This window comes from Stegostoma tigrinum, chromosome 1 (genome assembly GCF_030684315.1).
Source record: "Stegostoma tigrinum isolate sSteTig4 chromosome 1, sSteTig4.hap1, whole genome shotgun sequence".
Classification (NCBI taxonomy): Eukaryota; Metazoa; Chordata; class Chondrichthyes; order Orectolobiformes; family Stegostomatidae; genus Stegostoma; species Stegostoma tigrinum.
In genome coordinates, this window is record NC_081354.1 from 105,345,475 (window position 1) to 105,369,113 (window position 23,639).

General features: G+C 40.8%; 1 protein-coding gene across 3 annotated transcripts in view; it reads right to left on the reverse strand.

The window, feature by feature from the left end:
- Positions 1–23,639, reverse strand: part of tec (tec protein tyrosine kinase) — a 152,409-nt gene that overhangs the window by 71,424 nt on the left and 57,346 nt on the right. For all 3 annotated transcript variants that reach the window (XM_059647673.1, XM_059647671.1, XM_059647672.1), the window contains 3 exons: positions 12,601–12,682; positions 5,895–6,023; positions 2,975–3,012 (listed from right to left, as the gene is read on the reverse strand). In XM_059647673.1, the coding sequence (XP_059503656.1) occupies positions 2,975–3,012; positions 5,895–6,023; positions 12,601–12,682 (249 nt within the window). The remainder of the gene's footprint in view (positions 1–2,974; positions 3,013–5,894; positions 6,024–12,600; positions 12,683–23,639) is intronic.

Sequence of the window (23,639 nt, forward strand, 5' to 3'; positions counted from 1 at the left end):
GGCCCGTCGGCCCTCGATCTTGTGCCGACCTGTCATACCGATCTCAAGCCCATCTAACCTACACTATTCCATGTACGTCCATATGCTTGTCCAATGATGACTTAAATGTACTTAAAGTTGGCGAATCTACTACCATTGCAGGCAAAGCGTTCCATTCCCTTATTACTCTGAGTAAAGAAACCACCTCTGACATCTGTCCTATATCTTTCACCCCTCAATTTAAAGCTATGCCCCCTCATGCTCACTGTCACCCATCCCAGGAAAAAGGCTCTCCCTATCCACCCTATCTAGCCCTCTGATTATTTTATATGTCTCAATTAAGTCACCTCTCAACCGAAAACAGCCTCTGCACCCTTTCCAAAGCTTCCACATCCTTCTTATGATGCGGTGACCAGAACTGTACGCAATACTCCAAGTGCGGCCGCACCAGAGTTTTGTACAGCTTCACCATAACCTCTTGGTTCCGGAACTCGATCCCTCTATTAATAAAAGCTAAAACACTGTATGCCTTCTTAACAGCCCTGTCAACCTGGGTGGCAACTTTCAAGGATATGTGTACATGGACACCGAGATCTCTCTGCTCATCTACACGACCAAGAATCTTACCATTAGCCCAGTACTTTGCATTCCGGTTACTCCTACCAAAGTGCATCCCCTCACTTGTCTGCATTAAACTCCATTTGCCACCTCACAGCCCAGCTCTGCAGCTTATCTATGTCTCTCTGCAACCTACAGCATCCTTCGTCACTATCCACAACTCCACCAACCTTAGTGTCGTCTGCAAATTTACTAACACATCCTTCTACGCCCTCATCCAGGTCATTTATAAAAATGACAAACAGCAGTGGACCCAACACCGACCCTTGCGGTACACCACTAGTAACTGCTCTCCAGGATGAACATTTCCCATCAACTACCACCCTCTGTCTTCTATCAGCAAGCCAATTTCCGATCCAAACTGCTATATCTCCCACAATCTCATTCCTCCACATTTTGTACAATAGCCTGCTGTGGAGAACCTTATTGAACGCCTTGCTGAAATCCATATACACCACATCAACCGGTTTACTCATCTACCTGTTTGGTCACCTTCTCAAAGAACTCAATAAGGTTTGTGAGGCACGACCTACCCTTCACAAAACCGTGCTGACTATCCCTAATCAATTTATTCTTTTCTAGATGATTATAAATCCTATCTCTTATAACCTTTACCAACACTTTACCAACAACTAAGGTAAGGCTCACTGGTCTATAATTACCAGGGTTGTCTCTGCTTCCCTTCTTGAACAGGGGAACCACATTTGCTATCCTCCAGTCATCTGGCACTATTCCTGTAGACAATGATGAGTTAAAGGTCAATGCCAAGGGCTCGGCAATCTCTTCCCTGGCTTTCCAGAGGATCCGAGGATGAATCCCAGCCAGCCCAGGGGACTTATCTATCTTCACACACTGTAGGATTTCTAATACGTCTTCCTTGTGAACCTCAATTCCACCTAGTCTAGTAGCCTGTATCTCAGTATTCTCCTCGACAAGATTGTCATTTTCTAGAGTGAATACTGTCGAAAGATATTCATTTAGTGCCTCCCCTATCTCGTCTGACTCCACACACTACTTCCCACTACTATTCTTGATTGGCCCTAATTTTACTTTCGTCATTCTTTTATTCCTTAAATACCTATAGAAAGCCTTAGGGTTTACACTGATCCTATCCGCCAACAACTTCTCATGTCTCCTCCTGGCTCTTCTGAGCTCTCTCTTCAGGTCTTTCCTGGCTACCTCATAGCCCTCAAGCACCCTAACTGAGCCTTGATGCAAGGAAATAAATTCCACAATTAAATACATTGAACTCTGACTGAAAAAAAAATTTTTGAACAAGGAAGTAATTAGTTATTTTATTGACAACATAGAGTTAAGTGCAGATCAATTCTCCATTATTATCAAGCATAACTAAATGCAGTGTAATGTTTAACTCTAGTTTTGAAATGGACTTAAATGCAATAATTAACAAACTGAAAATAGCAGTGGCTTTGTGATTACAAAGATTTGCAACACGAACCTAACTGTTACCGTATTGTGATAATTTCAAAACCAAGTTACTGGACTATTTGTGATTCTCTTGATGGTGACAATAAATTTTTCTGTAGAGTGTTAGAAAAATATGTTTTCCAATTTTGAGTCGCTTTCATTTTTTGATCTCTAATAAGCCTAGAATAGTCTCTTCACAGTATTATTAGTGTATTCTTGCATTTTAAATATTGAAGCAGATCAATTCCAAATTACTTCCAACAGTGTGAGAACATGCTCTACCCAACATCATAATCTTTCAGTTAACCAGCTTGCCTCTTAAAAATGTATCACTCAGTCACACAGCAATTTGGAAGTTGGGTCCAAGATGCATTGTAATCATTCCTACTTCACAATATTAAAACTTAAATCAATCAAATCTTCATTCAAAGCTCAGTTCAGAGTACAACACTTGAAAGGGGCACTTTTTTAGGTACAGAGAAAGTAGAAATTGCAAATGCTGGAGAATCTGAGATAACAAGGTGTAGAGCTGGATGCACACAGCAGGCCAAGCAGCAGAGGAGCAGGAAAGCTGATGTTTCGGAGACTTCTGGAGAAGGGTCCAGGCCTGAAATGTCAGCTTTCCCGCTCCTCTGATGCTGCTTGGCCTGCTGTGTTCATCCAGTTCTACACCTTGATATCGCACTTTTCAGGTACCCCACTTTTGAGTTTCAATAAATATTGTCACTTCTGCAAGAAAAATACAATAATACCTGAACGTAGGTCAGCCTGCAAGAGGTACTGGAACACTTTTGTTCTATTATAGCAAATGACTAATGAACTGATAGCTAGCTTCCATTACTGAAGGTATTGGTAATATTGTTCATACTTTGAAATAAACCATTAATAGAGCAGCTAATATTACAATAAATTAATTGAAAACTTGGTTATTATTTTGACAATATCTTACCACATCATCTGGTGTTGGAGGAAGTGGCTTTCGAGTAACTAAAAAAGTAAAAAAAAATTCAAAAAAGGACATTACAGCAACCTCCAGAAATTTATAAAAAGCTGACTGAGAAACATACTTGTTTTAAGTAATGCATCTTAACACACACAGGCATTTACAGCAAGCCAACCAATACACTACATTGCTCTCAACAACCTCCTTTCAGAAGGAAAGCAAAAAAAACACATGCATCATTTGCAGTTCCAAGTAACATAAAATACCCAGGGATCTTGTGAAACAGTGGTAGTATCTCTACTCCAAAGCTAGAAGGCTGCAGTTCAAGTCCTTATCACTCATTACGAAACAGTGCGAATACAACAGATGCTGACATTTTACTGATCATGGGAGTTAGGTGAGGAAAGAAAAAGGTGTCCCTTTGCTTAGCTTTTTCTCCTCTTTCATCCTCTACAAATTGGTTCTTACTTTATTATGGAGAAAGAAGTGAGCTGTTTGGCAAGTATCTGCTAAGTAGTTCTGGTCTACATCATTAAGTTTTAAAACTGTATTCACTTATGGGGTTTGGGCTTTGGCAGCTGGCCAGCATTTATTACCTGTCCCTACTTACTCCTAGTTCAGTTTTCACAAGTAGGCAGGAATAAGGAGTACTCAGATCATCCATGGTCTAACTAGATGGTAGAACAGGCTCAGGAAGATCAATGTCCTACTCTTGCTTCCAATTCATATGCCCTTAATGGTACCCTCTCCTTCATCATTTCTAGCATATTGTTCTTCTTCAGGGATTGTCATGCCTTTGATAAGCATTGTTCCCTGTGTTAACTGTTTTTGCTGATCTCTATGTTGTTAGCTAGCTCGTGGGCCTTCTGAAATTGATGGTCATTGTATCTGTGCAGGTGGCGAGACCACAACTTCCTGTTCTCCTGCCTGCATTAAGGAATATTGTCTCTAGTTGGATGTATATGTCATAACAGCAGCAATATGCTTGGTTGCTCATATTTATTCCAAATAGTCGAGGAAGTAACTGCCTACACAGGTCTCATCTGGGCTGACATTTGAGCAGAATCTTGCATGTTTGCACACCGACTCTCTCTCCAACACTCAACTCTGGCAATGACTAAACAATTTCCTCAAAGTGATATTTGGCAATTTGTTGTTTCACATTGATTGTTTCATTCACAATTGTAAAAACAGGTGGGTGTGACAAGACACTGATCTTGGAATGGGACAACTTTGCATACCTTCAGTGGATGCATTTTTCCACTCAGGTGGACTCTCTCAGGTAGTCTCACAAGATTTTGCTTATAATCTGCATTTGCTTCTTCTGCTCCGTCTTTGTATGCAGAGGTGAGCAGATCATCCACAATAGCTTTCATCCTGGCTGTGATGTGCTTATACTCTAATAGCTCAGAACGGAAACAGACCTTTTGGTCCAACTCATCCACACCGACCAGATATCCCAGTCTGACCTAACAAAGATATATGTGTTCTATTGATAGGACAGACGGATGGGCAAAGAAACATGATGCCTTATTAGTAAGAAATGAAATGAAATGAAATTGGCAGCAAGAAGCAAAATAAGGTCAGAAGGTGTAGAATCTGAGACAGTAGATTTGAGGAACCACAAGGACAAAAACACTCTGATGGGACTTATGTACAGGCCTCCTGGCAGTAGTCAGGATGTGGGGCAGAAAATAAATCAGTCAATAGAAAAGGCATGTAAGAAAAACATGTTTGCAATAATCAAGAAAAGAAATTTGTAGAATGTCTAGAAGATGGTTTTTTGGAGCAGCTGTGATCAGCCTACTAGGGAACAGTCTATTCTAGATTTGGTGATGTGTAATAAGGCAGACTTAACTGAGGAGCTGAAGGCGAAAGTTTGAGACAATCTACTTTGTTAGGAAGAAAGGAGGTGTAGACTTTTTCTAAACAGGGAAAGACTTTGGAAATCTGAAACGTAAAGGGACTTGGGAGTCCTAGTTCAGGATTCTCTTAAGGTTAACAAGCAGGTTCAATTGGCAGTTAGAAAGGCAAATGCAAGTTAGGCTTGTTTCTAGAGGGCTAGAATACAAGAGGAGAGATGTATTGTTGAGGCTGTATAATTCTCTGGTCAAATTGCCTTTGGAATCATATGTACAGACTTAGGCCCTACATGTGAAGCTGGCCTTGGAGTGGGTCCAGAGAAGGTTACAAGAACGGTTGATGCCTTGTCATATGAAGGAGGGTTTAGGACTCTGCGTCTGTAATCAATGGAGTAGAGAAGGAAGAGGGAGGATCTTATTGAAACTTATAGAATACTGAGAGGCCTGGATAGAGTAGGCATAGAGATGTTTCCTCTAGTAGGAGGGACTAGGATGCGAGGGCACAGCATCAGAGTGAAGGGATAACCATTTAGAACAGAGATAAGGAGGAATTTCTTCAGCCAGAGGGTGGTGAATTTGTGAAATTCATTGTCAGAATTTTGATTAGTAAGGCAATCAAAGTTTAGGGGCAGAAAGCAGAAAAATGGCCTGAAAAACTTCCTGGCCTGCTGTGTTCCTCCAGCTCCACAGTGTGTTATCTATGAGAAACATATTGGCCATGATCAAAAAGGTGGACCAGTCTCAAACTGGCAAAACGGCCTAATTCTCCTCCTATACCACATGGTTTTATGGTTAGCCTCCTCTCCCCATGAATCGTCAATGGGCGTTGCAGTTCAACCAGTTTCTGTCCACTTAACCTGAGTTTTTTGAGCAAGATTGGTCCCAACCCGACAGTCTTAACAATTGCTGTAAAACAAGAACCCGTTCTACTAGAATGTTCTCACACCTCCATTCCCCACCCCACCCCTGACAAAACCGAACCTGCTTCTGCAGCAAGTTAAGTTCATGATAATCCTCTGAAAAACAATACTTCACTTGTCAGAAACAAGAAGTGCAATACTTACTATCTCCAAAGAGGTTATATTCTTCACAGCCTGGAGCAAGTTTGTCTGCTTGTCTGCAGCATTGCCATACTCCTTCTGCCCAGAATTTTGGATGATATTTTGGTATTATTAACTCATTATTTCTTATTTCTAAATTTAAAAAGAAAAACAGGCAGAAGTTAATTTTAAAGAATGATAATTGCTGACTCAATCACAAGCTCAGTTGAGGAGAGCAACTTCCAAATTGAAAACAGTCTGATCTTCTTATCACAGTCTAATACTCCACAATATAGATTAATCATGCATTCAGTTTGCTTCAAGAGCAATTTCTTTAAAATTGTAAATTGAAATGGAAAACATGAGCATGTTAGCAAAGCTACTAATTAAATGAACAAAGCATATCATCTTTGTGAATCATAGAATTCCCACGGTGTGGAAGCAATTTGACCCAGAGTCCACACGGACTCTCTAATGAGCATCCTACCTAATCCACCTAACCTGCACATTCCTAGACACCATGAGCAATTTAGCATGGCCAATCCAACTAACCTGCACATCTTTGGACGGTGGGAGGAAACCCACACGGAAAGTGTGCAAAGTACACACAGATAGTCGCCCAACCGGGTCCCCGACCCTGTGAAGCAGTGATGCTAACCACTGAGCCAACCTGCCTCAGTGAATGCTATTGTTTCTAAATAATTTTAGGCTGTTTCTGCAATTCCATTAATTTCTAAAATTTGAGTAAATGTGAGTTATTGATTGCTAATACGTTTGAATTAGCATGAATCCAACTGCATGGAGCAGCAAAATCACTACCTACAATTGCAGAAGCATCTGGATATTGTTGGCAATCATATTACAATGTTAATTAATCACACTACCTAATTCAATAACTGTAATTGTTTATCCATTGTCTATGGTCTATGGTTAAAGTAATAATTTCTGATGTCCAACTCTTGCACAATTCAATACAAATTGAACTCATATTGCCAGAACTTACATAGGTCAGTGACAAGACGACCACTAATATTAAATGTATATCATCACTTTCCTCAGCAACCCATACAGGTTATAACTGAGTATTTCAGGTCTGCATTTTTTTTTTAAACAGAACCATTATCATGGCTCTTCACACTGAAAATCAACAAATCCAAAATTCAACTGCAAGTAAACAGGATGGAGCAGTACAAAACCTTTCAGATAATCAAGACCGCCTTTCACAGACTATATTGCAACAGTAAATATAAAGTTGTTACAATTCCAGAGCACCACTGGACTGTTCTCTCATTAAAAAGAAACAGAGACACTGATGGTCACCACGCCTCAGGCAAGAGGCGAGTTTAAGTAGGTGGGACATTCATGGTAACTTCAGCTGGTATGAGAATTGAACCAGAGCTCTTGGAATCACTTTGCACCACGAGCCAAGGGTCTAACCAACTAAGATAATCAACGGATATAATGGGAACTACAGATGCTGGAGAATCCAAGACAACAAAATGTGAGGCTGGATGAACACAGCAGGCCAAGCAGCATCTCAGGAGCACAAAAGCTGAAACGTCAGCTTTTGTGCTCCTGAGATGCTGCTTGGCCTGCTGCGTTCATCCAGCCTCACATTTTGTTGTCTAAGATAATCAACCACCATTTTGTTACAATTTTATGAATGACACTACTCTATATAATTAACCTGGTCAGAAAAAGTTCTATGAAGACTCTTAATAGTCAATTTATAACTGAGTTAAGAAGGAGAATGAAAAAAAGATTTCCGAATTCTTCAGTGGTTAAATACACTCTACTCAGTGGCACTGAAGCAAAAAACATCAGGTCTCTTCTCTAGCCTGCTGAAGTAACACAAGTACAATTATTGATTTGAGTGCCTGAGACGAAGCTATCCAACAAGGCTCAAGAACAGGAATCACAACCAAGATTTTTGCTTCCCATCATTAGCTTGTAAACCCTCTGAATGTCCTGTGGGCAACCTGTATGACAGAAATCAGGCTTAGTTAGAATCAAAAGTCACAATTCACAGAAGAGGCCCTTCAGCCCACTGAGTTTGCATAAAAGTCTACATTTACTTCTAAATCTACACTCATCCCATTTTCCAGCACTTGACCCTTAGCTTCGATTGTTGTGACATTTCAAGTGATCATCCAAGTACTTTGTAAATATTATGAAGTTCCCGCCTAGGCAGTGCATTCCAGACTCCCACTACCATCTGGGGGAATCTTTTTCCTCAAATCCTGTCTAAACCTCCTACCTTTCATGTTAAAGGTATGTCCCCTGTTATCTGGACCTTCAGCTAAGGAGAACAGTTGCTTTCTATTCACCCTATCTATACCCCTCATCTATACCCCTCATACATGTATACAACTCAATCAGGTACTCTTTCTGCCTTCCCTGCTCCAAAGAAAACAACTCAAGTCTAATCTCCCTCTCTTGGTAGAGAAACTGCTCCATCCCTGGCAACATCCTTGTTAACAAAATCAGCTCTGAGGAAGGGTCACCAGACCTGAAACATTAACTCCGATTTCTATTCACAGATGCTGCCAGGCCTCCTGAGCTGTCCCAGCAACTTCTGTTTTTGTTTTCAATAGACAGTATCTGCAGTTCTTTCAGTTTTTATTTAACAACCTAATGAATCATCTCTGCACCCTCTGCTGTAGTCATATACTTCCATCAGTGCGGTGACCAGAACTAAGTTATGGTGAGTCCCATGTTGTTAAAAAATGATTCGAAGGCTCTGCGTCTCAATGCAAGGAGCATTTGTAATAAGGTGGATGAATTAACTGCGCAAACAGTTATTAATGGATACTATGTAATCAGGATCATGCTCACCTGGCTCAAGGCTGACCGAGGATGGGAACGCAACATTCAGGACTATTCAATTTTCAGGAAAGACAGACGGAGAGGAAAGCAAGGCAAGGCAGCGTTGCTGGTTAAGGAGATTAACATAACAGTAAAGGAGGACATTAGCCTCGACAATGTGCAATCTGAATGGTTGGAGCTGCGCAACACCAAAGGGCAAAAGGCATCAGTTAAAGTTGTGTACAGACCACCAAAGAGTAGTGGAGAGTTTGGGGGTGGCTTCAAACAGGAAATTAGAGATGTATGCAATAAGGGTGCAGCAATTATTACAGGTGGCTTCAATCTACATATTACAAAACTGGTAGCAATGCGATGGAGGAAGATTTCCTGGAATTTATGAGGAATGGTTGCCTCAACCAATATGTTGAGGACCCAACCAGAAAGCAAGCCATCCTAGGCTGGGTATTGAGAGACGGCTAATTAGCAACCCTGTGGTGCAAGGTCCTTTGGAGAATAGTGACTATAATATGGTTGAATTCTTCATTAAGATGGAGAGTGACACAGTTAAATCTGGGACTAGGGTCCTGAACTTAAAAGAAAGCTAACTTTGGTGGTGAAAGGCATGCATTAGCTAGAATAAGCTGGCCAAGGATGCTTAAGGGGTTGATGGTAGATAGGCAATTGTAGACATTTAAAGAACACTGGATGAAATTCAACAATTATACATCGTTACAAAAACCAAAAGAACTGTGGATGCTGTAAATCAGGAACAAAAACAAAGTTGCTCCATTCTGAGGAAGGGTCACCAGACCACGTTAACTCTGTTTTGTCCTTCAATTGTATTCTCTTGTCTGGTGTAAGAGTAAATCAGGGAAGTTGGTTCAACCATGTCTAGCAAGGGCTTTTCCAGCAAGTTGTGTTTCTGATTTACAGCATTTGTAGTTCTTTTGGTTCTTATTTAAGGGAAATCAGGCATCGTGTTAAAGGCAAAGAGGAGGCACACAAATTGGCTGGAAAAAGCAGCAGACCTGAAAACTGGGAGAAATTTACAATTCAGCAGAGGACAACAAAGAGTTTAATTCAGAAGGAGAAAACAGAATATGAAAGTAAGCTTGCAGAAATTATAAAAACTGACCACATAGCTATAAAAGTTTTTGCAAAGAGAAAAAAGACTATTGAAGACAAAATGTAGGTCTCTTAGAGTTAGAATTAGGTGAATTCATAATGGACAAGAGATGGCAGACCAGTTGAACAAACACTTTGGATCTGTCTTCATTAAGAAGGACACTAATAACCTTCCAGAAATGATAGGGGACAGAGGTTAAGCATGAAGGAGGAACTGAAGGAAATCAGTATCAGTCAGGAAATGGTATTGGGGAAATTGATGGGATTAAGTCCCCAAAACCTGATGCTCTGCATCCCAGAGTACTTAAGCAAGTGGGCCAAGAAATAACGGATGCATTAGTGATCATTAGTGATAGACTCTGGAACAATTCCAATGGAATAGAGGGTAGCTAATGTAACTGCACTTTTTATAAAAAGGGGAGAGAGAGAAAATGGGCAATTATAGGCTCATTAGCCTGACAGCGATGGTGGGGAAAATGCTAGAGTTTATTAATAAAGATGCAATAACTGAACAGCTGCAAAGTAGTAACAGAATCAATCCTAGTCAACATGGGTTCACTAAAGAGAAACCATATTTGACAAATCTTCTGGATTTTTTTAGGATGGGACCAGTAAAGTGGACAAAGGTGAATCAGTAAATGTTGCGTATCTGGACTTTCAAAAGGCCTTTGACAAGGATCCACATAAGAGATCAGTAAGGAATATTAAAGTTCACAGCATCGGAGGTAATGGATTGATATGGATAGAGAACTGGTTGGCAGACAGGAAACAGAGAGTTGGAATAAACGTGTCCTTTTCAGAGTGGAAGGCAGTGATGAGTGAGGTTCCACAGTGTTCAGTGCTGGGACCCCAGCTGTTCACAATATACATTAATGATTTGGATGAAGAAATTGAATACAATATCTCCAAATTTGTAGACGACTTTAAACTGGGTGGCAGTATGTGCTCTGAGGAGGATGATAAGAGGCTGCAGGGTGACTTGGGCAGGCTAGCTAGGTGGGCAAATACTTGGCAAATGCAATACAACATGGATAAATGTGGCGTTATCCACTATGGTCGCAAAAACAGTTAGGCAGATTATTATCTGAATGGTGGTAGTTTAGGAAAAGATGAGGTGCAACCAGACCTGGTGTCATTGTGGAATAGTCACTAAAGGTTGGTCTGCAGGTGCAGCAGGCAGTGAGGAAAGCTCATGGCATGCTGGTCTTCATAGCAAAAGGATTTGAGTATAGGAGTAGGATGTCTTGCTGCAGTTATACAGGGCCTTGGTGAGGCCACACCTTGAGTATTGTGTGCAGTTTTGGTCTCAGTCTGAGGAAGGACATTCTTGCTATTGAGGGAGTCCAGGGAAAGTACACCAGACTGAATCCTGGGATGGCAGGGCTGATATATAAAGAAAGACTAGACTGACTGGGCTTGTACACACTGGAATTTAGAAGAATGAGGAGGGATCTCCTTGAAACAAAATGATGGGATTGGACAGACTAGATGTGGAAATAATGTTCCTGATGTTGGGGTAGTCCAGAACCAGGGGCCACAGTCTAAGAATAAGGGCTAAGCCATTCAGGACTGAGATAAGGAAAAAGTTTCTTCACTCAGAGTTGTGAATCTGTGGAATTCTCTAGCACAGAAAGCGGTTGTGGCCAGTTCACTACATATATTCAAGAAAGAGTTGGACATGGCCCTGGTGGCTAAAGGCTTCAAGGTGTATGGAGAAAAAGTGGGAATGGGATACTGACATTACCTGACTAGCCATGATCATATTGAATGGTGGTACAGGTTTGAAGGGCCAAATGGCCTACTTCCGCACCTATTTTCTATACTCCAATGTTAAAGTATGTACTTTTCTTCCATAATTGGATTGGTAACAACACGTGACAGTAAAATTGAGGGAGCAGTTATATTTACATAAACCGAATCAGTTGCAATTTCCGTAACAACAGAAACAGTTCAGCATGTGTTAATTGTTGTTCTTTTCTGCAAAATGTTCGGAAGATAGATTTAAATACTTCGGCAAGGCTGTAAATTCACTCTCAAGAATCATAGCTATTCAACTGTGTATTAGCTCTTAGCGTAATACATGTCTGCTCCCTTATGCTACAGTTCCAATCCTAGACGTGCCACAATTCTCAAATCAAGAATTTACTTTTCAGTAAAAGGATTAACAGAATTTATGCTTCTAATTATTTAAGATTCCCATACAGGGCCAAGAAATCCTATTAGGATAGCAACGGAAATTCAATTTGGGCCAATGAAGAAGCTGAAAATCTGAAGGATTTAAAGTTTAAATTTTGTAATCCCACAGACATAATTGAGAGCTGATTTGGATGCACTTAGAATTACGGAATTAATCCTTAAAATTTCATTTTTTTATAAATTAATGTTATTATTTTCTATGAATTTTACAGCATTTCAAGAAACATGTCCTTAAATTTAAGGCAAGCAGTCAATCACTCAAGATCTTTGAGTTTCCTACCTAATTCTATGGGTGTAGCATCGCCATATGAAAAGCAGCAGTTCAAGAAAGGAGCTCAGTACCTCCTCTTCAAGGGAAATCAAAGATATACAATAAGTACTAGCTTGGCCTAATCACATAACAACCCAGATATCCCAGCACAAGTAAGCAACTTTAAGTTCTCATGCATGTGCAGCCATGCCAAAAATAATCCTAAAGTGCCACATATCAAAAGAAATGTCTGTATTCCAAAAGTAAACAAAAGGAACTTGATAGTGATGCTCAATTCCCATAACTGAATTAAAAGATGAATTAGAAAAATAACACTTCACTCACAATTCTTACCTTCTTTAAGCTTTTTCACCCACAAGCTTCTGCTCTCAGCAGTTGGACAGAAGACATACAAGGTATTGCAATCATATATAATCTGAAACATGAAAGGTCAAAATTACAATAATGTGGAACACATTGAACCATTTAGGCAACAAAGGCACATTACAAACCTGTATCTAATATTCATGCAAAATAGTGCAGGAGAAAATCAATATTAAAATAGTTTTGTCCCCCTGATTAATTATGAACCATTATTAACACTCTATATCTTTGGACTATTTGATTGTTTGTTCATATAGCATGCTTTGGAATGCTGATTTAGTTATTGTCCATTAAGGAGCGAGGGGGGATGCAATCCATGACATCCCAGCGATTTCATGTCTCTACCCATGCCTCACTTTAAAATAGAGGGAAATTGAGACTTCACGGTTAGTTTAATTATACCAAACAGGTATAGTCAGTGTTTAATCTGACATTATTACCTTACTAACCAATGTAGTTATGTGACTCCCTTAGCCTTACTTGACAAAGAAATGCTTCATGGAATTGCAAACAGAAAAAAGGTAACATTCAAATATTTTTAAATTTTGGGGTGATGCCGAGAGCCCCCAGTTTAGCTTACTTCCATTTCATGACTGCGAAAGACGGCAAAGCTCAAGGTTCAATAAAGTTACTTAACATCCTTGCAGCTCATTAAATCTACATTAGTCATTCAGATGTAAAGCAAGAAAACAGACCCTTCGATCCAACTAGTCCATGCCTACCAGCAATCCTAAATTAATCTAGTCACAATATCCAGTATTTGGCCAATATCCCTCTAAATCCTTCTTATTCATAGACCCATCCAGCTGCCTTTTAAATGCCCCATAATTGTATTAGTCTCCACCAATTCCTCTGGCAGTCCCTTCCATACACACACACCACCTTCTGCGCAAAAAATTTGCCCCTTAGGTCTCTTTGAAATCTTTCCCCACGTACCTGAAGCATATGCTTTCTAGTTTTGGACTCCTCAAACCTGGGGAAAAGACCTTGACAATTCATTTGAGTGCAAAGAAAATCTATAACAACCGTGCTCTGCACAGGCTTTAACTTGCAGTAGACTGAACTACAGAATATTTAGAATTTTAGTATTCACAATAACTTGTGTATTTAACTGTATTTGTTGGAATATTTCACTACTACACCAGCTTTATGCACACTAGTAGTTTCCATGAGTAATTTATAATATTCTGTACTAAATAGTTCAAGTGATAAGCAACATTTTCCAATATTTACTCTGTCTTTAAAAGAACATATAATAAGAGACTCATTCCAAGCAGCTACAATTTCAGATATAAAATCCATCATCTAACAAATAGTCCTGAAGAAAGGGCAAATAATAAGTGTTAAATGTCTGATTCAATCAGAACTTGCAACAATTGTAGTAAAAAAAGCACGACAAGCTCCAGAGAGTCAACCATGGGGTCCTGACAAAATAGAGAACATAGAACAGTACAGGCCCTTCAGCCTACAATGTTGTGCTGACCTACTATCCTACTAAGATCAAACTACCTGCATACTTCATACTATCATCCATGTGCCTATCAAAGAGTCACTTAAAAGTCTTTAAAGTAATCTGACTCCACTACCACTGCCGGCAGTGCATTCCACACACCCTTTTCTCACCAAATGGGTAAAGAAAATAGCATAAACTCTCCTCTTATCTTAGCAACAAGTCATAAACGTAACAATAATAAACCATCATGAAGGGGAACAGCCATGGGTATTTGACATCTTAAAGAACCAATGAGCAGATTTTGGAAGGGAAATCAAAGTCCATCATCCTTAAAAGCCAATCAGAGGTTGATCACATACTTTAAACCAAGTTGTAATGAGCCTCATCTCACCCGGACAATCTTTCAGCATGTCATGGTGTAGTGATCGTGGGCTGTGACCTGGAAAGGATGAAAACCTACATTTTGGTTGTTGTGTGTGCAGAAAGAAGAGAGAATCAAGAAGAAAAGACAGCAGTCGACACAGTGAAGAGCTGGAGGAACGCAGCAAGTCAGGCAGCATCAGAGGAGCAGGAAAGTTGATGTATTGGATCAGGGCCCTTCATCAGGGCTAGGAAGGGGGAAAGTGAGCTCAGAATTAAGTAGAGGGAGGGGTGTGGGGCTGGAAGAAGGTCGGTGGATAGTGATAGGTGGATGCAGGTAGGCAGTTGTGCAGATTGGTCAATGCTAAGGCTGGGGCAAATAGGTCAAAAGGAAGATGGATAGGTCGTGTCAGGTCAAGGAGGAGGGATGACAGGCAGGGCTGGATATGGGATGAGGCCAGGGACAGGGAGATTTTGAATCTAGTGAATTGTATGTTGAGGCCATTGGGCTATAAGTACTCAAGATGGAACATAAGGTGTTGTTCCTCCAATTTTCATGTTGCCTTATTGTGACATTGGAAGCAGCCTAGGATGAACAAGTCGCCAAGGGAGTAGGAAGGGAGTCGAAATGGTTGGCAACCAGAAGATAATGTTGATTGGCTAGACATGGGATGAGGCTTAGGGTGAGGAGAGTTTGAAGCTAGTGAACTGGACATGGGTTGAGACTGGGAAAAGACACCACCCCAGCCAATGGAGTATTGGTATTCTATTGTACAACTGTTAAGTGTACTGTCTGGTTAAATATCATTTCTGTTGCATGTGTCTTGAACCTTGTATAAATATGCTTGTAACCAAGAGAGATCCAGTATGTAGGCAATGAGTATTAGAGTTCCCAGCTCTGATCCCCTGTACTTCAGAATTATACACCACCACCAACCAGTCTTCGGCCAGGGAAGAGGCATAAAGACTTTAGCCATCGTATCACTAAAATGGGACACAATATTGTCTAAATTGACTCACAGCTCACTTCCCTCCTAAAACAAGAGAGGCTAAAAAGTATTTTTTTGATAAAACAAAGAGATACTGGGGGAAAAAAACGACAAGTACCTCGACAGTGAGAATTATTCAGTCCTGTAGTTCAGATTGTTTGCTTTTAATGAATTTGCATTAAAAACATGAAAAAAGGTTAGAATTGAAAAACCATTCGAAGTAAGAGATATAGGTAAACATCATCTTTACATCCACTTTATCTAGGCCTCTGAGTATTCTCTAAGTTTCGATGAGATCCCCCAACTCATCCATCTAAACTTTGAGTTCAAAACCAGAGACCTCAACTGCTCGTCACATTACAAGACTTTTATCCCTGGAATTATTTTGTAAACCTCCTACCATTGCTGCTCCAGAGAATTCCCCATCAGGCGCCACCCGCCCCCCCCTTCCAACGAGTTCATCCTTCATGTTTTTGTAGTTACATTGACTCAATTGTTATACTGTTATATCTGATTAAAGCTTCTCAAACTACAGTGTGAATTCTATCATATTATGGTCACTGTCTTCTAGAGGGTCATTTACCTACAGCTCACTAATCAAGTCGACCTTATTACACATCATGAAATCCAGAATAAACACAAAGAGATGTGTGAATCAGGGAAAAAAAATAGAAATTGTTGGAAAAGGTCAGTAGATCTGACAACATCTGTAGAGAGAACAGTGTTAACGTTTCAGGTTGATTGACCCTCAGAATGTTAACTCTGATTTCTCTCTACAGATGCTGTCAAACCTGCTAAGTTTATCCAGCAATAATAATAAAATGTGAGGCTGGATGAACACAGCAGGCCAAGCAGCATCTCAGGAGCACAAAAGCTGACGTTTCGGGCCTAGACCCTTCATCAGAGAGGGGGTCTAGGCCCAAAACATCAGCTTTTGTGCTCCTGAGATGCTGCTTGGCCTGCTGTGTTCATCCAGCCTCACATTTTATTATCTTGGAATTCTCCAGCATCTGCAGTTCCCAATATCTCTGAAGTTTATCCAGCAATTTCTGTTTTTGTCACCAAATCCAGAATTGCCTGTTCCCTAGTGGGTTCTGTCACAAGCTGCTCCAAAATTTATCTCATAGACATTATACAACTTCCTTTTGAGATCCACTGCCAACCTGATTTTCCCAGTCCACCTACACACTGAAGTCCCACAAAGTGCCTTTCTTACATGCCTTTTCTATCTTGATTTATTTTCTTCCCCACATCCTGACGATCGCCAGGCCTCGAGACAACTCCCATCAGGGTCTTGTTTCTTTTACACTTCCTCAATGCCACACACATAGATTCCACTGCTTCCAACCCTATAATCACCTTTAGCTATTTAATTTAATTTCATTTCTTACTGACAAGGCCTACTCTGCCCATCTGCCTGTGCTTTCCATAGGATGTGTATCCATGGATAATTAGTTCCCAGCTCTGATCCCCTTGCAGCCACATTTCTGTGATTCTGATAACATCGTACCTGCCAATTTCACTCTATGCTACAAGCTTATTAACCTTGTTTCGTATACTGCATACATTTAAGTATAACACCCTCAGCCCCGCATTGACAGTTCCCCATTCTCATATTTGGCCTCCTATCTGCTGTGCAGAAAATTAGATTCAAGCATTTCCATACTTACTCTTGTTCTGGAAACTTTAATGGCTCTGTTCAACCCTCTCCTCCTCAAACTTTTTCCATGATTCCCTCCCCCGCAACCCTGCGATTATTTAGTTTAAAACCATACTTTAGCTCTTTCTGTACTTCCAGAATTTTGTTATTTCAGATTTCCAATATCCACAGTATCTTACTTTTGTGCAGGGTCACATACAACTTGGAAGATATGAGTTTAAATGAGAACATAGAAAGAGGACCATGAACAGGCCATGTGGTCCTTTGACCTGCACCACCATTCAGTAAGACCTTAGTTGCTCATCAACCTCAATTCCATTTGCCCACTTATCCACATATTCCTGGATCTCCTCAAGAGTCTAAAAATATCAACCTTTCATGTACTTGACTGATTGAATCTTCTTTAGATGGCTGTGACTGGTCAAAGATTAATATACTCAGTGAGAAATTAGTAATATTGTGATGTAGACTGATTTTATATATATTTTTAAATATCACTGAGTTTGGATTTTTAATCTTTGTATTAGTGATTAATGGATTATTCTGTGTCTCTGTCGAGGTCATGACTCACATCTATTTCTGTAGTTACAGTGGATATATTTTAAAACAGCTTGAGAGGGTAGATTTCAGAACTAACAGGCTTTTATTCACATAAAGAGTACTTACAACTGGGCAAGGTGAACAAAATGTACATCAAGGATCCTGTTAGATAATTCTGGATACTTTCTAAGCTTAAGGGAAACATCCATTGCTTGAGGGGGCAGCAGGGTGCGGAAGAGCTTTTTGTTTGGTTTTCAGTTGGGAGTTGTGTCATTTTTGCAAACGTTCTTGGATGAAAATGGATATAAACCGCAGTGGTCTTGAATAGAGGGAAAATAGTAAAACCAGATTACCTTAGAGTAACAAAATTGTGGAAATACAGAACAGATAAAGTAAGGCTGGAAATCCGAGCTTTTCCTCATACACAGTTTAAATGTTCTCGTCTTAAAATAATCTCTTCAGGGTGGTATCCAACTTCTGATGTGTGCCCACTCTCAATTGCTCCTCCGATACACCAATGGCAACACTGGCTCTGCTTCCTGTTCTTGAAGTGGAAAAATTCAGATTTACTTCTAACCTCCGTTCTGTTTTCTCACCTTCACCTGGTCCATTCTGATTCTTCCTTTCCCTGCTGTGACTTCACTATTCTGGAGGATAGGTTGGCCAATATCCGTTAAAAGCCTACCAATCCCCAGAGTTACAACTACAGCCTGAATCCTGTGGGGGATTCCATTCCATTTTTCCAGTTTCACCATCTGTCACATCATTTCTCATGATGTCACCTTCCACAGGCTTCCTCTGACATGACCTCCATTTTCCTCAAAGGCAGATTTCTCCCCAGTGTGATCATCAGGGCCTTCAGTTGTGTCTGAACCATCTTCTGTATTTCTGCCCTTGCTCTTTCCCCTCCCAGAACAAATGATAGGGTTCCCGTTGTCTTTATTTTCCTCCTCTTTAGTCTCCACATTCTAAGGATCACCATCCACTATTCCCACATCCAGCAGGGTGCCATCACTGAAAACATCTTCTCCTCTCTCCACTGTCAGCAGTCCACTGGTTTTATGACACTCTAGTTCACTCCTCCATCCTTCATTACTCTCCCATGCCACCTTCTCATTCAATTGTAGGTGTATGACTCAAACATTAACTGTGTTTCTCTTTCCACAGATACTACTAGACCTGTTGAGCTTCTCCAACAGCCTGGGTATTTATCCCCAGTATGTTGCCTTTAACTGGCTTTTCTAAATGTGGGACATTGGTTTACAGTAACAATAAAATACAATTTAAACATGCCTCATTTAAATCAAAACCCTGAAAATTACAGGATTTTCCTCAGATTAAGTTACAAATCTCTCTCCACTTCCCCCTTGAGGCTTAAGGAAATTCAGTTTAAATTTTATAATTGGGAACATTAATGTGAAGCTTAATTTTGTGTACAACATCCTCCAGTTTCTAAAGGGATTTTAGAGATGAGGATTTCTATTTTGATTATACAGGAGGAAAACAAAGTATAAAAATACTTCATAAAGGTAGCCAGCTGGAACAATTGAACAAACCATTCACGGCAAAGTCATATTCAGCATACATTTGTGTTGCATAGTGAGCCACAGATCACATTTCATTGGTTGTTTAAAATACGCCAGTATAGGGCAGGAAGTTGTGGAACTACCCACTTCCTTCGGAGATGGACAGTTACTCTACTTAGTAATGTGCAGAATGCAAAGTAAAAGACAATGCAAACTACCTTACGCCTTCAATGAAAGTTGTTCTTTTGGAGACATAATTTTAGTTTCCAAATTTTCCACATTATAATGAACTGATTATTTTCAGAAACAAAGAAAAATCTTTTTTTAAAAAAGAATCATTCTCAGGATGTTGATATTCTTGGCTATTTATTGCCCATGTCTAATTGCCCCAGAGAAAATGTGAATGAACTGCGTTCTTGAACTGCTGCAGTCCAGGTGATAAACATACACCCGCATTTTTGTTAGGGAGTAAGTTCCAGGATTCTCACTCACTGATGGTGAAAGAAAGTCAAGATTGTTCCAAATCAGAATGGTGTGAGCCTTGAGAGGAATCTGCAGGTGATGGTGTTCCCATTCAAATGCTGCCCTTGTTGGACTAGGTGGTAGAATCATGGTATGTCCAAGGAGCTTTAGTGAGTAGTTGTAGTTCATCTTATAGATTGTACACACTACTATCACTGTGCACCAGTGTAGAGGGAATAAATGTTGAAGGTGGTGTATGGGGTACTATTCAAACAGGGTGATTTGTCTTGAATAGTGTTGAAGCTGCATCTATTCAGACAAGTGGAAAATATTCCATCAGACCCCTGATGTTGAGGTGATAGACAGGTTTTTGAGAGTCAGGCAAGTGAGCTACTCACCATGGAGTTTCCAGCATCTGACCAGTTCCTGTGGTCAACAGTATTTACATAGTTGTTTCAGTTGAGTTTCTGGTCAATGCTAACTCCAAAGAATATTGATACTGAAGAATTCAATCAGGTCATGCTGCATTTGGGGCTGTGCCAGTACATGAGGAGTTGCAAATGGTGGCAAATACTGTGCAATTAGAAAGCACTCCACCTTGGGCCTTTATGAAGAAGGGAAGGTCAGTGATGAAGCAGCTGAAGGTGGTTGGTACTACAGCTCTATCTCAAGGACCTCAAGGTACAAACTGTAAATTGTTATAAATATTCAATATTGTTGTAACCCTTCCACAAGCCAATAAAACATAGGGTTCACAGACCATTGTAGAATTCTGTATTCAGCCCAACTATCTTCAGCTCCCACAATGACCTTCTTTCCATCATGAAGTCAGAATGGGGATGTTTGCTGATGATTGCACACAATCTTCAGCACCATTCTCAACTGTTCAGGTACTAAAGCAGTCCATGTTCAAATGCAACAAGATCTGGGCAATATTCAAGCTGACAAGTGGCAAGTAATATTCATACCAAACAAATACCAGACAATGACCCACACACCATCACCCCTTGACATTCAACCACCCCTTATCATTACTTTACTCCTCACTATAAACATTCTAGGGGTTACTATTGACCAGAAACTCAACTGAACTCAACACATAACTATAGGTGGCTACAAGAGGACATCAGAGGCTAGGAGTAGTGCAGCAAATAACTCAGCTCCTAATTGTCCAAAGCCTGTCTAATATCTACAAGGCAGACGTTAGCACTGGAATTAGCTATACTGTCACATGTACCCACATAAGTACAAGAACCTAGGGACAGGAAGGTACCTAGGTGCAGATTCTTAAGTTTTTACAAAACAAAAAATCAGAAAAATAAAGAAATAAAAAGTCCAAAAAGACAAAGCTTCATGCTAGGTTAGGTACAAATGTACAAAATCATAGGAATAAATTAGAAAGATAAAGAAATAGGAAGTTCAGAATAACAGTACTTTCACCTTAGCCTGTGCTGGCACCAAGCTTTACCTTAAGACAAGGAGTACCCCAAGACTGGTGGCTTGGAAATATATTGCTATTTTTCCATTGTCACTGGATCAAAATCCTGGAATTCCCTCCCTAAGGGCATTGTGGGTCAACCTACAGCAGATGGACTGCAGCAGTTCAAGGTAGTAGCTCACTACCACTTTCTCAAGGGCAACTAGCAATGGACAATAAATGCTGACCAAGCAGCAATGCCTACAAGTGATGAATAAAAAGAGCCCTGCAAAATTTCAGAAAAGCAGAGAGTTAGAATCAGCCCTCACACTTCTGCAATCAGCTTCTAAAAGATATATTATCTGTCGGTTCCACTTACAAAGGTGAATGGGTTCCTGAACAGCATTTTTCCTTTATATCAATTCTCAATTTTAGGGGCCATCTTTGAGTCTCCAGGATTCAAATCATGACAGTAGTCCATGTTCAAATGCAGTAATATCCACGAGTGCAAGTAAAATTTGTATTATACAAGTCCCAGACAATGACCACATTCCAACTACAGGGAATCTACCATTGCCTCTTGATATTCAACTGCAATTTCATCACTGAATCCCCTATCATCAACATCCTGGGGCTTATTATTGATTAGAAACTGTACTGACCTTGCTGTGAAATACAGTGGCTACAAAAGCAGTTCAGAGGCTAGGAAATTCACTTCCTGACTCCCAAAGCAACCTACTGAACACAAGTCAGTAGTGTGATGGAATAGTTCTTGCCTGGATGAATTGAGTTCCAACAACACTGAAGAACCTTATCACCGTGCAGGACAAAGGAACCGACTCGACTGGTACACACCTGTAAGTATTCATTCCCTCCACCACTGACGCTTAGTCGGATTGTGCACCATCCACAAATGCACTGCAAAAATTCAGAGGTTCCTTAGACTGCAGCTTCCAAATTCACAATATAACTATCTAAGAGCGACAAGAGCAGCAAATACATGGGAAACCAAAATCCACAATTTTCCCTCACATTGGAAATATATCACTGTTCCTTCAGCGTCATTGGGTCAAAATGCTAGAATTCCTTCCCTAACAACATTGTGAGTGTACTTACATCAAATGGGCTGCAGCAGTTCAGGAAGGCAGCTCACCAATACGTTTTCAAGTGCAGAGATAATGGGAACTGCAGATGCTGGAGAATTCCAAGATAATAAAATGTGAGGCTGGATGAACACAGCAGGCCAAGCAGCATCTCAGGAGCACAAAAGCTGACGTTTCGGGCCTAGACCCTTCATCAGAGAGGGGGATGGGGGGAGGGAACTGGAATAAATAGGGAGAGAGGGGGAGGCGGACCGAAGATGGAGAGTAAAGAAGATAGGTGGAGAGAGTATAGGTGGGGAGGTAGGGAGGGGATAGGTCAGTCCAGGGAAGACGGACAGGTCAAGGAGGTGGGATGAGGTTAGTAGGTAGCTGGGGGTGCGGCTTGGGGTGGGAGGAAGGGATGGGTGATAGGAAGAACCGGTTAGGGAGGCAGAGACAGGTTGGACTGGTTTTGGGATGCAGTGGGTGGGGGGGAAGAGCTGGGCTGGTTGTGTGGTGCAGTGGGGGGAGGGGGACGAACTGGACTGGTTTAGGGATGCAGTAGGGGAAGGGGAGATTTTGAAACTGGTGAAGTCCACATTGATACCATATGGCTGCAGGGTTCCCAGGCGGAATATGAGTTGCTGTTCCTGCAACCTTCGGGTGGCATCATTGTGGCACTGCAGGAGGCCCATGATGGACATGTCATCTAGAGAATGGGAGGGGGAGTGGAAATGGTTTACGACTGGGAGGTGCAGTTGTTTGTTGCGAACTGAGCGGAGGTGTTCTGCAAAGCAGTCCCCAAGCCTCCGCTTGGTTTCCCCAATGTAGAGGAAGCCGCACCGGGTACAGTGGATGCAGTATACCACATTGGCAGATGTGCAGGTGAACCTCTGCTTAATGTGGAATGTCATCTTGGGGCCTGGGATAGGGGTGAGGGAGGTGGTGTGGGGACGTGTAGCATTTCCTGCGGTTGCAGGGGAAGGTGCCGGGTGTGGTGGGGTTGGAGGGCAGTGTGGAGCGAACAAGGCGCAAAGTGCAGCTAGGAAGGGGGTCATAAATGCTGATGCAACCAGTATCATCTACATCTCATGAATGTGCCAAATTAGAGCAAATGGCCTAAACTGATTCTGCTTTTAAGATATTTCCCTCTTTCCTAAAGATAGCTTATATGGCATTTGCAAATTAGTCTACAACTAATTGTTTAGAAGAATCAGACTTTTTTAACTGCTGAAAGAAATGAGAAACATCTATTAAATAATGCTCTCAAGAAAGAAGGTCTGATCCAAAGAAGTTCATAGCACACCATAGCCAAGTACCTATTCATATTGCAAGCTTTTAACATACCATAACCCTTCAGCACATTGACTAAAAGCATAGTTTTTTTGTTGACACATATATACAATTCCTGATTGAGTTTATCATCCATATATCCATTGTCTGAAAAGTTCTTGTTCAATGGGGGAAGCTTTTGGAAACAGAAATTTTTCATGGCACTCTGACATGATGGATCAAATCCA